Genomic DNA, 13,586 nt, shown 5'->3' with positions numbered 1-13,586 from the left:
AGGTACCCAGAAGGCTGAGGCATGAGAATCGTTTGAACCTGGGAGGCGGAGGGTGCAGTGAGCCGAGGTCGTGCCACTGCACTCCAGCCTGGGCAACAGAGTGAGACTTCATCTCAAACAAATATATACATATTATTTTAATTTAGTTTAATTTTTTTATCCCCAAGTAATCTGAGTTTCAAAAGCCTGTGTGCCTCAAAAATTAAGATGCTCTGTGTCTTCCATGGGTTCAGGCGCCCTCAGGGAAATGCCACCTTCCAATGTGCAACCTGACCAGGGGAATGGGGGGCCCCACCAGGGGCACAGGGGTCTCTCTTCTCCCGCCATCCCTTCGCTCACCGCGGGCAGCCCAGCCCTCGCCCCGCACTGGGCGCAGCCTCCGCTCCTGCTTGATCTCCTCCAGGATCTTCTCATGCAGGGACCTCTGCTTCGGTGGCAACGGGCGCAGCCGCCTCTCAGAGACCTGCAGTGGGGAAGCAGGCCATGACACGGGCCCACTCTGGAGTCGGAAGAGCCGGCTAGGCCCACCCAGAGGGAGTGCTGCTCCCGGGGGCTCTGCATGCACCTGGGGTGGGGTGGGCATGGCTCACATGGCCCCTTCCCAGAAAGAGGGCCCAGGGCCACACAGCCCCAGGCTGGCCCACTGGCAAGAGGAAGCCAGCCCGCCTCACCCATGACACAGACGCGCTGGGACACCTCCCAGGCTGGCCACAGGACAGCACCAGGCCCCGGGCGGCCCCTGAGGAGGAGGAGGCTGGGGCGGCACCTGCTTCAGTGGAGGCCGTGAGCGGATGAAGTCCAGGATGAGCTCGTGAGCGTCCTTCTTCACCCGGGGCGGGATGTCCCCATCCACCTGCGGGGAGGATGGCTGATCTGAGGCCCTGCAGGGACCATCCGCTAGAGCAGGAGGACTGGGAGAGGCTCGCTCAGCCCAAGGACAGCCTGGTCTTCACACCTACCCATCCTCCCACTCTCAGCTCGTGGGGACCCAGCTGCTTCCCTAGGAAGCGCACGGCAGACCCACAGGCCATGCTCTGGGCGGCCACAGCATCCACAGTCTGATGTGTCCCCTCCCGGCTGCCCCAGTCTCCAGCACCTGGGACTCATCTGGAGGTAGGGTGGGGTGGCACACACCTCACAGGGGCATCGTAAGAGCCATGCTGCAGGGCGTGGTGGCTCACGCCTGTAATCCCAGCACTTTGGGAGGCCGAGACGGGCGGATCACGAGGTCAGGAGATCGAGACCATCCTGGCTAACACGGTGAAACCCCGTCTCTACTAAAAATACAAAAAATTAGCCGGGCGAGGTGGCGGGCGCCTGTAGTCCCAGCTACTCGGAGGCTGAGGCAGGAGAATGGCGGGAACCCGGGAGGCGGAGCTTGCAGTGAGCTGAGATCCGGCCACTGCACTCCAGCCTGGGAGACACAGCGAGACTCTGTCTCAAAAAAAAAAAAAAAAACCCCAAAAAAAAACCAAAAAAAAAAGAGCCATGCCAGCGCATCCTAAGGGCTCCATGAGTTTTGTTAAAGCAAAAATATCCTATAGCCAGGCCAGGCAGGTGGCTCACGCCTATAATCCCAGCACTCTGGGAGGCCGAGGCGGGCGGATCACAAGGTCAGGAGATCGAAACCATCTTGGCTAACACGGTGAAACCCTGTCTCTACTAAAAACAGAAAAAATTAGCTGGGCGTGGTGGCGGGTGGCTGTAGTCCCAGTTACTTGGTAGGTTGAGGCAGGAGAATCGCTTGAACCCAGGAGGCGGAGCTTGCAGTGAGCCGAGATCGCGCCATTGCGCTCCAGCCTGGGCGACAGAGTGACTCCGTCTCAAAAAGGAAAAAAAAAAAAATCCTAGGCCGGGCGCGGTGGCTCAAGCCTGTAATCCCAGCACTCTGGGAGGCCGAGATGGGTGGATCACAAGGTCAGGAGATCGAGACCATCCTGGCTAACACGGTGAAACCCCGTCTCTACCAAAAAATACAAAAAACTAGCCGGGCGAGGTGGCGGGCGCCTGTAGTCCCAGCTACTCGGGAGGCTGAGGCAGGAGAATGGCATGAACCCGGGAGGCGGAGCTTGCAGTGAGCTGAGATCCGGCGACTGCACTCCAGCCTGGGTGACAGAGCGAGACCCCGTCTCAAAAAAAAAAAAAAAAAAAATCCTACAGCCTTGGCTCTTGTGGCCTCCAGGGGCCATCCCTGGTCCTCCAGAACCTTCCGCACGTCCCTTCCCTGCCTGGTCACTGTCCCCGAAGTGATACCGAGCTGTGGGAATTGGGGCCACATCTCCCTAATCCATGTTCTACCGCCCAGTACCCAGCACAGAGAGCAGGGACCCTGGGCCCCTCTTCCAGGTGGGCCGCCCAACGGCCGGGCTGCCCCTCGGCGGCCGTCCCACTCGCCACGACTTCCACGGCCGCCCCGCTCACCATGACCTTGCGGAGCTTGTAGTTCCGGGCCCGGATGTCCTGCATTAGCATCTCGAAGGGCGTGAGCTGGAACTCGGTGGGGAGGGGGTTGAACTCCTGCTCCTGCACCTTCTTCAGCTTCACTCCGTGGCGGAGCTCCCGCATGAGCTGAACCCACAGCCGGGCCTGGGCCCCGGGGAAAGAGACCGGCTCTCAGCCCCAGGTAAGGCTCCACGGCCCTCCAGGCAGAGACCCCCGGCAGGCTGGGCGGCGTAGTGGCCCGGTCAGACAGGAGCGGGTCTTACCCAGTCTGTGTGACCCAGGCTGTCCAGCTCTGCCTGTGGCGTCTCCACCTGCGGCTCGTCCTCTCGAAGCTTCTGCAGCATCTGTGACCACACACGCTCGTTAGTCCAGGGGAGGGACGAGAATGGTGGACACAGGACAGGCCCCGTCCGTCAGGGACACGGCCACGTGACGGGGGCTCCACTCAACCAGCCAGAAAAGAGATGAGTGGGCATTTTGGCCCAGGCTTCAGGACTCGAAAAGATATCTGGGGAAACCGAGTCATCGCCACAGGTGGCGGACACAGGTGTGGAGGCTCCACTCTCCCCGTTTCATTCAGCTCTCAGTTCACATGGCGCTTCCTCAGGTGGGCCACGCACCCCGCCGCCCCCCTGGGCCCCTGCAGCTGCTCTAGGTCCCAGCCTGGCCTTTACGCTGAGCTGCTTCTCTGAGCAGCGTCTGGGGCTCGGTGCAGTGTGGCACAGGCCAGTTTTTGTGCGTGGCTTGAGTGAATGGACACATGGTGGAAGGTGGATGGGAGGGTGGATGAGTTGCTGCCCAGTAAGTCCAGGGAAACAGACATGGGTATGTGCTTTGTGAACTGGGGAAGGTGCCAACCCTGTGGTGAGGGCCTGTTTGGGAAGTGCTCTGTGCTAAGAACGTGGGAAGAAGGTGCGGCACCTGCTGCATGGGTCACACATGATCTCGGTGGCACAGAGCATCTGCTCTCACCAAGTCCCAACCCTAGAGAAGCACCTGCCCTTTGGCACAGCCCCCACAACCAAGACAGAACCGGTCACCCTGGCTTCTGCCCCAGGGACCTGCCACGCTGCTTTGGGACACTCCCTGGGCAGCACAAGGTGTGAGTCTGCCCACAGGCCTCATGTATGCCAGCCCAGGGCAAAGGGCACACAGGGTGGCACTCCTGTCCTTCCCGGAACACCTGTACCTATTCCTAAGCAGGCCGCTCCCGGCCAAAATGCCAGCAGACACAGCTACACCCCATGGAGTAACCCTTCTCTCGCTTCGTCCCACCACGAACTCCCCAAACTTCGCCTCGGTCAACTGCCTGCATGCAGAGCCGTTTCCTCCTAAAGAAAGAGCTTCCTGGCCAGGCACAGTGGCTCACGGCTGTAACCCCAGCACTCTGGGAGGCCAAAGCAGGAGGATCACTTGAGCCCAAGAGTTTGAGACCAGCCTTGAGTAATACACTAAGACCTTGTCTCTAAGAATAAAAGAGCTTTCATTGTCTGAGTAAGAAACTGATCTGAGCAGCAGAAAACAGCCTGATCAGAGACAGAGACACAACAGCATGAGGACCATCTGCTAATTGTGGGGAACGTTAGAAGCATGTCCCAGGAGGCCAAGGGGGAGCTGAGAGGGAGGGCGGAAGATGGGCCATGGGATCTATGTGGTGAGAGAGGGACAGAAGATGGAGCATGGGATCTGGGGGATGAGAAGGAAGGCGGAAGATGGGCCATCGGATCCAGGGGATGAGAGGATGGAAGATGGACCATGGGATCCGGGGGGTGAGAGAGAGGGCAGAAGATGGGCCATGGGGCCTGGGTGGTTAGGGGAGAGCGAAGATGAACCATGGGATCCAGGAGCTGAGGGGGAGGACGGAAGATGGACCATGGGATCTGGGGGTAGGAAGAGAGCCATCCAACCGTGGTGCCCACTTGGGCTGCAGATGAGGCCAAGCAGCTCAGGCTGCCGCCCGGTGTCAAAACCACCTGCTATGGCTCAGAGGGCCAGGAACCTTTCTTGGTTAGAGGACAAGAGAGACAGGGTCAGGGAGGAATGAGGACCAGCATCAGTTAACTTTGAAAACATCTTCTGCCACCGAGGCAAGAGGGGATCCCCTGCCTCTCCAAGGCCTGGCTTTCTCCTCTGTGAGATGCTGATGGGAGAAAAAGCAGAGTCCACATGTGCAGAGACCCCATGATACAGAAACACATCAGCTCCCTTGGGGCAGCAGCCGTGCCCAGGGAGAGGCTGGGAGAGTCAGAGAGGGATGGTTGAGTCCACGGAGAGAGGTAGGAGGCCCAGGGGAGAACTCTGGCTTGGGAGCCATGTCAGAGCCAGCACTGCCCGACTCTTGCTTTGTGGCTTTGGGCAACGGTCCCAGCCTCCGAGCCTGCACCTGCTCAGCTGTCAAACGGCCTCTCCAGCTGTAAGTGGCAGGGGAGTGAGGCTGGGTTGTCACAGGACCAGCAGGTGGGTTTTCCCACCCAAAGCTCCAAGCAAGTGGCTGAGCCTTTCTGTGGTTCCTGAGTATAGAGGGGGCCACCTTTGGCATCATATTTCAGAAGGAACCAGGGCCTGGAGAGGCTGGTGGGGAGGCAGGACGAAGGGTGCCCTCTTGCAGATGTAAAAGAGAGCACAATGGGTGCCAGGACAGGATAACAACTTAGAGGCAACAGGAGAGAGCAGTTGGGGAAGGGGCTGAGCCCATCGCTTAACTTCTCTGGTAAGAAGCAAGTGTGAGGCCGAGCGCGGTGGCTCATGCCTGTAATCCCAGCACTTTGGGAGGCCAAGGCAGACAGATCACCTGAGGTCAGGAGTTCAAGACTAGCTTGGCCAACATGGTGAACTCCTGTCTCTACTACCAGGTGTGGTGGTGGTGCCTGTAATCCCAGCTACTTGGGAGGCTGCAGCAGGAGAACTGCTTGAACCTGGGAGGTGGAGGTTGCAGTGAGCCGAGATCCAGCCACTGCCCCTCCAGCCTGGGTGACAGAGTGAGACCCTGTCTCAAAACAAAACAAAAAAACAAAAAACAAAAAACAAAACAAAACAAAAAAACAAGGAAGTGTGAGGGTTAAGTGGGAATACATAAGGCCAACAGCAGTCCCACCGAGAACCTGACTTTCTGTCCACCAAGAGCCCGGCCTTGCCAGTCTCCTCCCACACGCAGGCACCTCCTTGGCCCCCGGCACCCTCCACGGTCGCCCCCACGCACCGCTCACCTCCTTGGCCCCCCGGACCCCCCACGGTCGCCCCCACGCACCGCTCGCCTCCTTGGCCCCCCGGACCCCCCACGGTCGCCCCCACGCACCGCTCGCCTCCTTGGCCCCCCGGACCCCCCACGGTCGCCCCCACGCACCGCTCGCCTCCTTGGCCCCCCGGACCCCCCAGGTCGCCCCCACGCACCGCTCACCTCCTTGGCCTCCCGGACCCTGGCCAGGAAGGCCCGCAGCTCCAGCGTCTCCACGAAGAGCGCGCGGCACACGGCCTGGTAATGCGCCTGGGCGCCCTGGGGGTCGGTCAGCCGCGCCGCGCACAGCCGCATGGCCTGGGCAAAGGTGCGCACACTGCGGGGGACGCCCTCGGCCTCCTCCTCCTCCTCGGGACCCCCGTAGCCCTCATCGGCGGCACCGCAGCCGCTGTCCTCGCTGTCGTTGTTGGCCATGAGGTCGATGAGCCGCTCCAGCTGCGGGCTGAGTTCGCGCTCCTCGCTCTCGTCCAGCCCCCAGTCCAGCGCGCGGTAGATGGCGAAGCCCAGGGACTGCACGGTCTGCGGGACAGGGGCGCGGTCACCGGGCGGTACTGCAGGGGGGTGGGGCGGGGAGGCGGGGAGGGCAGAAGGCGGCTGGCGGGTGTAGAGGGCCCAGCACCCGGCCAGGGAGACAGCAGCTGTCGGTCCGGAGACCAAGGCACAAGCAAGATATGGAGCGGACAAAAAGGATGTGCCCGGCCGGGCGCGGTAGCTCACGCCTGTAATCCCAGCACTTTGGGAGGCCGAGGCGGGCGGATCTCGAGGTCAGGAGTTCAAGACCAGCCTGACCAACATGATGAAACCCCTTCTCTACTAAAAATACAAAAATTAGCCAGGCGTGGTGGTGCGTGCCTGTAATACCAGCTACTTGGGAGATTGAGACAGGAGAATCGCTTGAACCTGGGAGACGGAGGTTGCAGGGAGCCGAGATCAGGCCTCTGCACTCCAGCCTGGGCGACAGAACAAGACCCTGTCTCAAAAAAAAAAAAAAAAAAAATCGAAGTTTTTAAAAAAGCACATTAAAAATCAGTGAAGCTTCACAGTAGAGACCTGATTTCCATCATCTACCACAAAGGGCACAGGTGCGTCTGTGGCGTGACCTGGCGGCGGCCGACATGCACCGACTTGGAGACCCACAGGCCCAGGTGGCCCCCAGGTGGTCAGGTCTGCTAGGACAGGGAGGCAGAGGCAGCACAGCTGGACACGGGAGGTCGATGACAACTACAAGGACACTCTAAGTTGCACCGCACTGTGTTCCATGTCTTAAAGGGTTCTCATAGTTTCCCTTTACAAGTTAAGAAAGATCCGGCCGGGCGCGGTGGCTCAAGCCTGTAATCCCAGCACTTTGGGAGGCCGAGATGGGCGGATCACGAGGTCAGGAGATCGAGACCATCCTGGCTAACCCGGTGAAATCCCGTCTCTACTAAGAAATACAAAAAATAGCTGGGCGAGGTGGCAGCGCCTGTAGTCCCAGCTACTCGGGAGGCTGAGGCCAGAGAATGGCGTGAACCCGGGAGGCGGAGCTTGCAGTGAGCTGAGATCCGGCCACTGCACTCCAGCCTGGGCTACAGAGCCAGACTCCGTCTCAAAAAAAAAAAAAAAAACAAGTTAAGAAAGATCCACACACAAACACAACTACAGCACTCCTTATGTCAGATGCTGTACCTGGCCCGGCACAGCACGTACCAACCTCACCTCCAGCGACACTGACGTAGGGACGGGGACGGAGGCGTGGAGAGGTCGGTCCCCTTGACCACAGTCTCGACTGGCCAAGCTGGATCAGGACAGGGGTGCTGCTCATGGCCCCTGTCTCAGCTCTGTGCCACGCTGCCAGGGTGGGGGGCCATGGTGTGGCAGATCGAGCCACACCTCCCCCAGGCACTGTCCACTTCCTGGGGCCACTTTGCCTCAGCGGCCCTGCAGGGGGCCTTTGGTCTCTCATTTAGTGTACACTCCCCTCCCACCCACTGCTGGGAGCCCAGGAAACCTGAGCCTGAGCCTGAGCCTGCAGCAAAAAAGTCACAGAAGGCTCTGGAACCTGCCTCGTCTGTCCTGCAGAAACACCACAGAAGGCTCTGGAACCTGCCTCGTCTGTCCTGCAGAAACACCACAGAAGGCTCTGGAACCTGCCTCGTCTGTCCTGCAGAAACACCACAGAAGGCTCTGGAACCTGCCTCGTCTGTCCTGCAGAAACACCACAGAAGGCTCTGGAACCTGCCTCGTCTGTCCTGCAGAAACACCACAGAAGGCTCTGGAACCTGCCTCGTCTGTCCTGCAGAAACACCACAGAAGGCTCTGGAACCTGCCTCGTCTGTCCTGCAGAAACACCACAGAAGGCTCTGGAACCTGCCTCGTCTGTCCTGCAGAAACACCACAGAAGGCTCTGGAACCTGCCTCGTCTGTCCTGCAGAAACACCACAGAAGGCTCTGGAACCTGCCTCGTCTGTCCTGCAGAAACACCACAGAAGGCTCTGGAACCTGCCTCGTCTGTCCTGCAGAAACACCGCAAAAGGTCCTAGAACCTGTCTAGTCTGTCCTGTAGAAACACCACAGAAGGCCCTGGAACCTGCCTCGTCTGTCCTGCAGAAACACCACAGAAGGCCCTGGAACCTGCAGGGGCACTGGCAGGAAGCGTGAGTGTCTGTGGGAGTGGAGCCCCAGCCCACCCTGGGAGCTCACTGTTGTCTCATCTCCACTGTAGATGGACAAGACTCATCCTAGAATCAAGGTCAGAGGGCACGGCAGCAGCCAAGGCCTAACCAGTGACAGCAGGGCCCTGGCCAGGGCTCGGGGGGTCCCCTGGAGCAAGGGATCTCCAGAGAGGAATCTTAGGGCCCCTCCTGGGCACAGTGACAAACAGAGGGCGGGGTGTGAGGAAGCCGACTGGCAACAGCCTCTGTTAACACAAATTCCCAGCAGTTCTTTTCTGGGCCCCAGAGGGAAGGGCAAGGAAGGACAGCGTGGCAGGAAGTGCATTTCCCACCCGCTCTGGGTGGGGCTGGCCTCAGCTCCTGCTGTCCCTGGTCATGTGGCTCCGATTCTGCCTCGTGGCGCAGGACAGACAGAGGGAGGAAGCAGCAGAGCCCCCGACGCCACCCTGTGCAGAGCGGCACCCAGCCCCTCTGGGCCACTCCCTGCTTTTCCTGACCACATCGGGGGAAGGGTTAACTGCAGAGCGGCACCCAGCCCCTCTGGGCCACTCCCTGCTTTTCCTGACCACATCGGGGGAAGGGTTAACTGCAGAGCGGCACCCAGCCCCTCTGGGCCACTCCCTGCTTTTCCTGACCACATTGGCAAAAGGCTTAACTCCAACCCGAGCCTCTTATCTGAAGGCTGCGTCCATAAAAGCTCTTCTGTGCCCAGGTCACTGGAAACTTTCTCTGAAAAGCAAAAAGCTTGCTTTCCCGTAAGGAAAATTCTGGGCGGGCAGCCAGTCTCAGGGCCTTTCACCTCCACTCGCCCACAGCAGGTGCAGGCCTGGGGCAGCCGGTGGGCAGTACTGCCAGCCTGGGACGCCTGCCCAGTAACTGAGGGGCTGTGCAGTCATTTCATGGAATCCAGGAGCGAGACGTTAAGGAGCTCCTCTGCCCTCTTCCTGGGGACAGGGCGATCAGGTTCATGTGTGCGCCTCTGAGACAGACAGTCTAGGCTGCATCTCCGCCTACCAAGCTCTCTCATACCAAACGTTTAAGAGGTGCCACGGCAGACCCCCTTTGGAACGTCTTCCAGGAGGTAGGCAGCAGCTGCACCTCTGTTTGGAGACTCAGGACAGCAGGGCCAGCCCTGCCTCCCAGCCCTGGAGTCCTGGACTTCGGAAAGGTAAACTGTCCCGCGTATTATGCAACGGTGAGACAAATGACGAACAACCAGACACAGCCACCCAGACGGGCCCCCACTCACGTCCCAGGAAACTGCGTGTGGCACAACGCCATCTCCACAGAGCTGCCAAGCAACCCTGAACGGGATGCTGTCTAAACATCAGCGCCCCGAGCTTCTCCACGGTGGAAGGCGTCTTATCACTGAATTGTCAAGCATTGCAGGTGGTGACATAGACTTTGGTTTTATTATTATTTTTAAATGATCAACAGCAGAACATATAGTCTCTTCTGGTCTGTGTCACACCCACGCTGGGTATACTACTGTGTTTAATAATATATAAATAGGTCTTGCAATAAACCTGTTTTTTTTTTTTTTAAACAATTAATCTCACTTGGGTATGAAAAACTGTTTTAAAAAAGAAGATACTTGGAAGGCTGAGGCAGAAGAATCGCTTGAACCTGGGAGGCGGAGGTTGCAGTGAGCCAAGATCACACCACTGGACTCCTCCCTGGGCAACAAGAGTATAGGTCTTAAAAAAACAAAAGGCCGGGCGTGGTGGCTCAAGCCTGTAATCCCTGCACTTTGAGAGGCCAAGCTGGGCGAATCATGAGGTCAGGAGTTTGAGACCATCCTGGCCAACATGGTGAAACCCCATTTCTACTAAAAATACAAAAATTAGCCGGGCATGGTGATGGGTGCCTGTAGTCCCAGCTACTTGGGAAGCTGAGGCAGGAGAATTGCTTGAACCTGGGAGGCGGAGGTTGCAGCGAGCTGAGATCGCGCCACAGCACTCCAGGCTGGTGACGGAGAGAGACTCTGTCTCAAAAAAAAAAAAAAAAAAAAAAAAAAACCCACAAAAATTAGCTGGGCATGGTGGTGAGCGCCTGTAATCCCGGCTACTTGGGAGGCTGAGGCAGGAGAATTGCTTGAACCTGGGAGGCAGAGGTTGTAGTGAGCCAAGATCGCACCACAGCACTCCAGCCTGGGTGACAGAGGGAGACTCCGTTTCCAGAAAAAAAGAAGAGGCCAGGCACAGTGGCTCATGCCTATAATCCCAGCACTTTGGAAGGCCAAGGTGGGAGGATGGCTTGAGCCCAGGAGTTTGAGACCAGTCTGGGCAACACAGTGAGACTTCAGCTCATTAAAAAATAAAATAAAATGAACAAAAGCAAAAAAACAAACAAAACCAAAAAGGCAGTAGAAAGATAAAACATGAAGGTGCAGATGTGACTTCAGGGCAGGTGAGTGGGAGAGGAAGGCACTGCCGTGCTGAGGTCTGAGTTTGGTCGGGTGGGGTTTCTGGGCACTGTCATCAGGCTGATTTTTTCCTGTTTGCACCTGAGGTCCTCACCCTGACTCTGGCTCTGTGTCTGGGAGGCCGGCCCTGTAGACATCACCTGGGGTCCTCATCTGTCCAGCTATGGAAAGAGGCAATACCACTGCCTCTTCTCCCGGCCAGAAGCACCCACGGGGGCCCTCCCCACCCTGGTGGTCTCCTCCCCGTCTGCTTTCTGTGAGCAGAGTTTCATCGAGTCCCTGCAATTAAGCCTGTTGGGTATTTTATCTGTACCCTGCCTCGCTGAAACAACTGTATAACTACGTACGCTTTATAATTTACATTGTAAGATGCAGGTATGTTTTCATACACATCAAGTAATATTTGGAATTTTTAAAAAAGTACCTGGGCTTCCGAGCTTGCTAGTGGCACCACCATGGTTGCGGGTTCTGTAAGAGAAGTGGGAGTTAAGGTATTTGTCAGCATCTCCAGGACCCCGATAAACATAGCTGTCCACCCACCTCCCCTCAGGAACACACGCCACATCCCCAGTCTCCGCCGGAAAACCAGAAAGCTCACAGCAGGCCCAGCCACTCAGTCATCTGGACACGCACCTATGAGGCCCAGCTCGAGCTGGCTCTAAGCAGGACACCCAGGTACAGGGGCCAGGAGAGCAAGGCAGCCCCTGCCCACAGAAGGAGGATGGTCAGCTGGCGGACAGACCCCCAGTGCCCCACGCAGCAGCCCCGGTCCATGGTGACCACTCAGAGGGGACTCAGGGCTAGAGAGAAGCCAATGGGTCCCAGTCTGTCCCGGGCAAAGCAGGAGGCTGCCCCTAGGGAAACTTGGCTGCGAGCAAGAGTGGAGGAGGAGGAGACCAGATGTGGTGGCTCACACCTATAATCCCAGCACTCTGAGAGGCTGAAGTGGGAGAACCGCTGGCAGCCAGGAGTTCAAAACCAGCCTGGACAACACAGTAAGACCCTGTGGCTACAAAACATTTTAAAATTACTTTGGGAAGGCCGGGCACAGTGGCTCACTCCTGTAATCCCAGCACTTTGGGAGGCCGAGGTGGGTGGATCACAAGGTCAGGAGATCAGGACCATCCTGTCTAACACGGTGAAACCCCGTTTCTAAAAATACGTTTCTAAAAACCCCGTTTCTAAAAATACAAAAAAAAGGCTGGGCGCGGTGACTCACGCCTTGTAATCCCAGCACTTTGGGAGGCCGAGGTGGGCGGATCATGAGGTCCCGAGATTGAGACCAGCCTGGCCAACATGGCGAAACCCCGTCTCTACTAAAAATATAAAAATTAGCTGGGCACGGTGGCGGGCGCCTGTAATCGCAGCTGCTTGGGAGGCTGAGGCAGGAGAATCGCTTGAACCTGGGAGGCGGAGGTTGCAGTGAGCCGAGATTGTGCCATTGCACTCCAGCCTGGTGACAGAGCGAGACTCCGTCTCAAAAAAAAAAAAAAAGACGGCAGCAAGGCAGCAGCTGCATCCACTGGCACGTCTTCAGGACAGATCCTGTGGTCTGAAAGGAGACACACCACCTGCCTGGACGGAGGTTGTGCACCCCCGAAATCGCAGCAGTCAGACGAGAAACCCCGGCTCAGAGGGAGTGACTTTGCAGAGCGGGTGAGTCAGCATCTGACCGAGACCCTGATTTGGGGATTTCTTAGAGAACCAAGTCCGAGTGGAAACACAGGAAATGCAGGTGGAGGCCGGAATCTCACGTATTTTGTTTATTGAACTTGGCCCTGAAGGAGGCCGGGGAACGAACCTGCCTTTTGGAGGTGCCTACTTACAACTCCCATTTCACAGATGAGGAAACAGAGGTCCGGAGAATGAGTCTGCTTGCTCCAAGGTATCAAGGCTGATGAGTGCCAGGAGTGGGGCCAGGCTGTGGGACCCCAGGGTCTGTGCTCCCCAACCCTCCTCCCCCGGGGTTCCCAAGACACTGTGCTGGGTGAAATTTGAAAAAAAAATCCACCCACTTCTGCAGCTTTCCTTGAACTGGGCATGCGGGTGGAACTGTGCTAGAACAAGAGCTCCAGCTGCCTGAAATTCTTTCTGGAATGAGGTAAGATATGTATGTGTATGTATATATAAGCCATGGAATTGTCTGCTCAGTGGACCTGCTAACTCTGCAAATATTTTCAAAATGCCACCAAGAACCAGGAAGATTGCCAAAGATACAGGGAGTCTGATCCATTGAAATGATGGAAAGCAATCCGCCCCCAGCATCAGTGGAGTTAATAAAACAACGAGCAGCCCACAGTGGGGGGGTAGGTCCCCAGGGCCTGGGCAGTCCTGGCCCCAAGCTGGGCTTTCAGCAAGTTTGCAGCTGTGATTGGGCCGAGGCAATGGGAAGGTGGAAGACACTGGACCCAAACAAAGGTGCTCCCTGGAAGAGACCAGGGCCCTGGGCTACTCGTGCAGGGAAGGACTGACTGGTGGCCAGCTGGCCCTTCAGTGCCCTTCACAGACTAAGCCCATGTCAGGCGAGGTCCTCAGTGCATGGGGAGCTTCTGGTTGGAATAATTCAATGTTTGAGCCCCTGGTTCAAATACTCCATATGTTAATAAAAAAGTTGTACCAAAATTAAATGTTCATGACTGGGCATGGTGGCTCACGCCTGTAATCCCAGCCACTCGGGAGGCTGAGACAGGAGAATTGCTTGAACCCAGGAGGTGGAGGCTGTAGTGAGCAGAGATGGTGCCACTGCACTCCAGTCTGGGCGACAGAGTGAGACTCCATCGCAAAAAAAAAAAAAAGAAAAAAAAATTATATGTTCATGAATCTAATTGTATTT

At 57.3% G+C, this 13,586-nt stretch overlaps 1 protein-coding gene across 7 annotated transcripts in view; it reads right to left on the bottom strand.

The window, feature by feature from the left end:
- SPIRE2 (spire type actin nucleation factor 2) overlaps positions 1 to 13,586 on the bottom strand; it is a 43,267-nt gene that overhangs the window by 15,701 nt on the left and 13,980 nt on the right. For 4 of the 7 annotated variants that reach the window (XM_077986830.1, XM_077986832.1, XM_077986831.1 and 1 more), the window contains exons 2-8: positions 11,178 to 11,221; positions 7,720 to 8,169; positions 5,840 to 6,196; positions 2,706 to 2,786; positions 2,422 to 2,586; positions 767 to 853; positions 340 to 463 (exon numbers count right to left, since the gene is read on the bottom strand). In XM_077986830.1, the coding sequence (XP_077842956.1) occupies positions 340 to 463; positions 767 to 853; positions 2,422 to 2,586; positions 2,706 to 2,786; positions 5,840 to 6,196; positions 7,720 to 8,169; positions 11,178 to 11,221 (1,308 nt within the window). The remainder of the gene's footprint in view (positions 1 to 339; positions 464 to 766; positions 854 to 2,421; positions 2,587 to 2,705; positions 2,787 to 5,839; positions 6,197 to 7,719; positions 8,170 to 11,177; positions 11,222 to 13,586) is intronic. The other 3 variants (XR_003725564.2, XM_015126838.3, XM_028841274.2) reach the window with 1 other exon arrangement.

This window comes from Macaca mulatta, chromosome 20 (assembly GCF_049350105.2).
Source record: "Macaca mulatta isolate MMU2019108-1 chromosome 20, T2T-MMU8v2.0, whole genome shotgun sequence".
In the NCBI taxonomy this organism is placed as follows: Eukaryota; Metazoa; Chordata; class Mammalia; order Primates; family Cercopithecidae; genus Macaca; species Macaca mulatta.
This window is presented reverse-complemented; position numbering and strand designations above follow the sequence as displayed.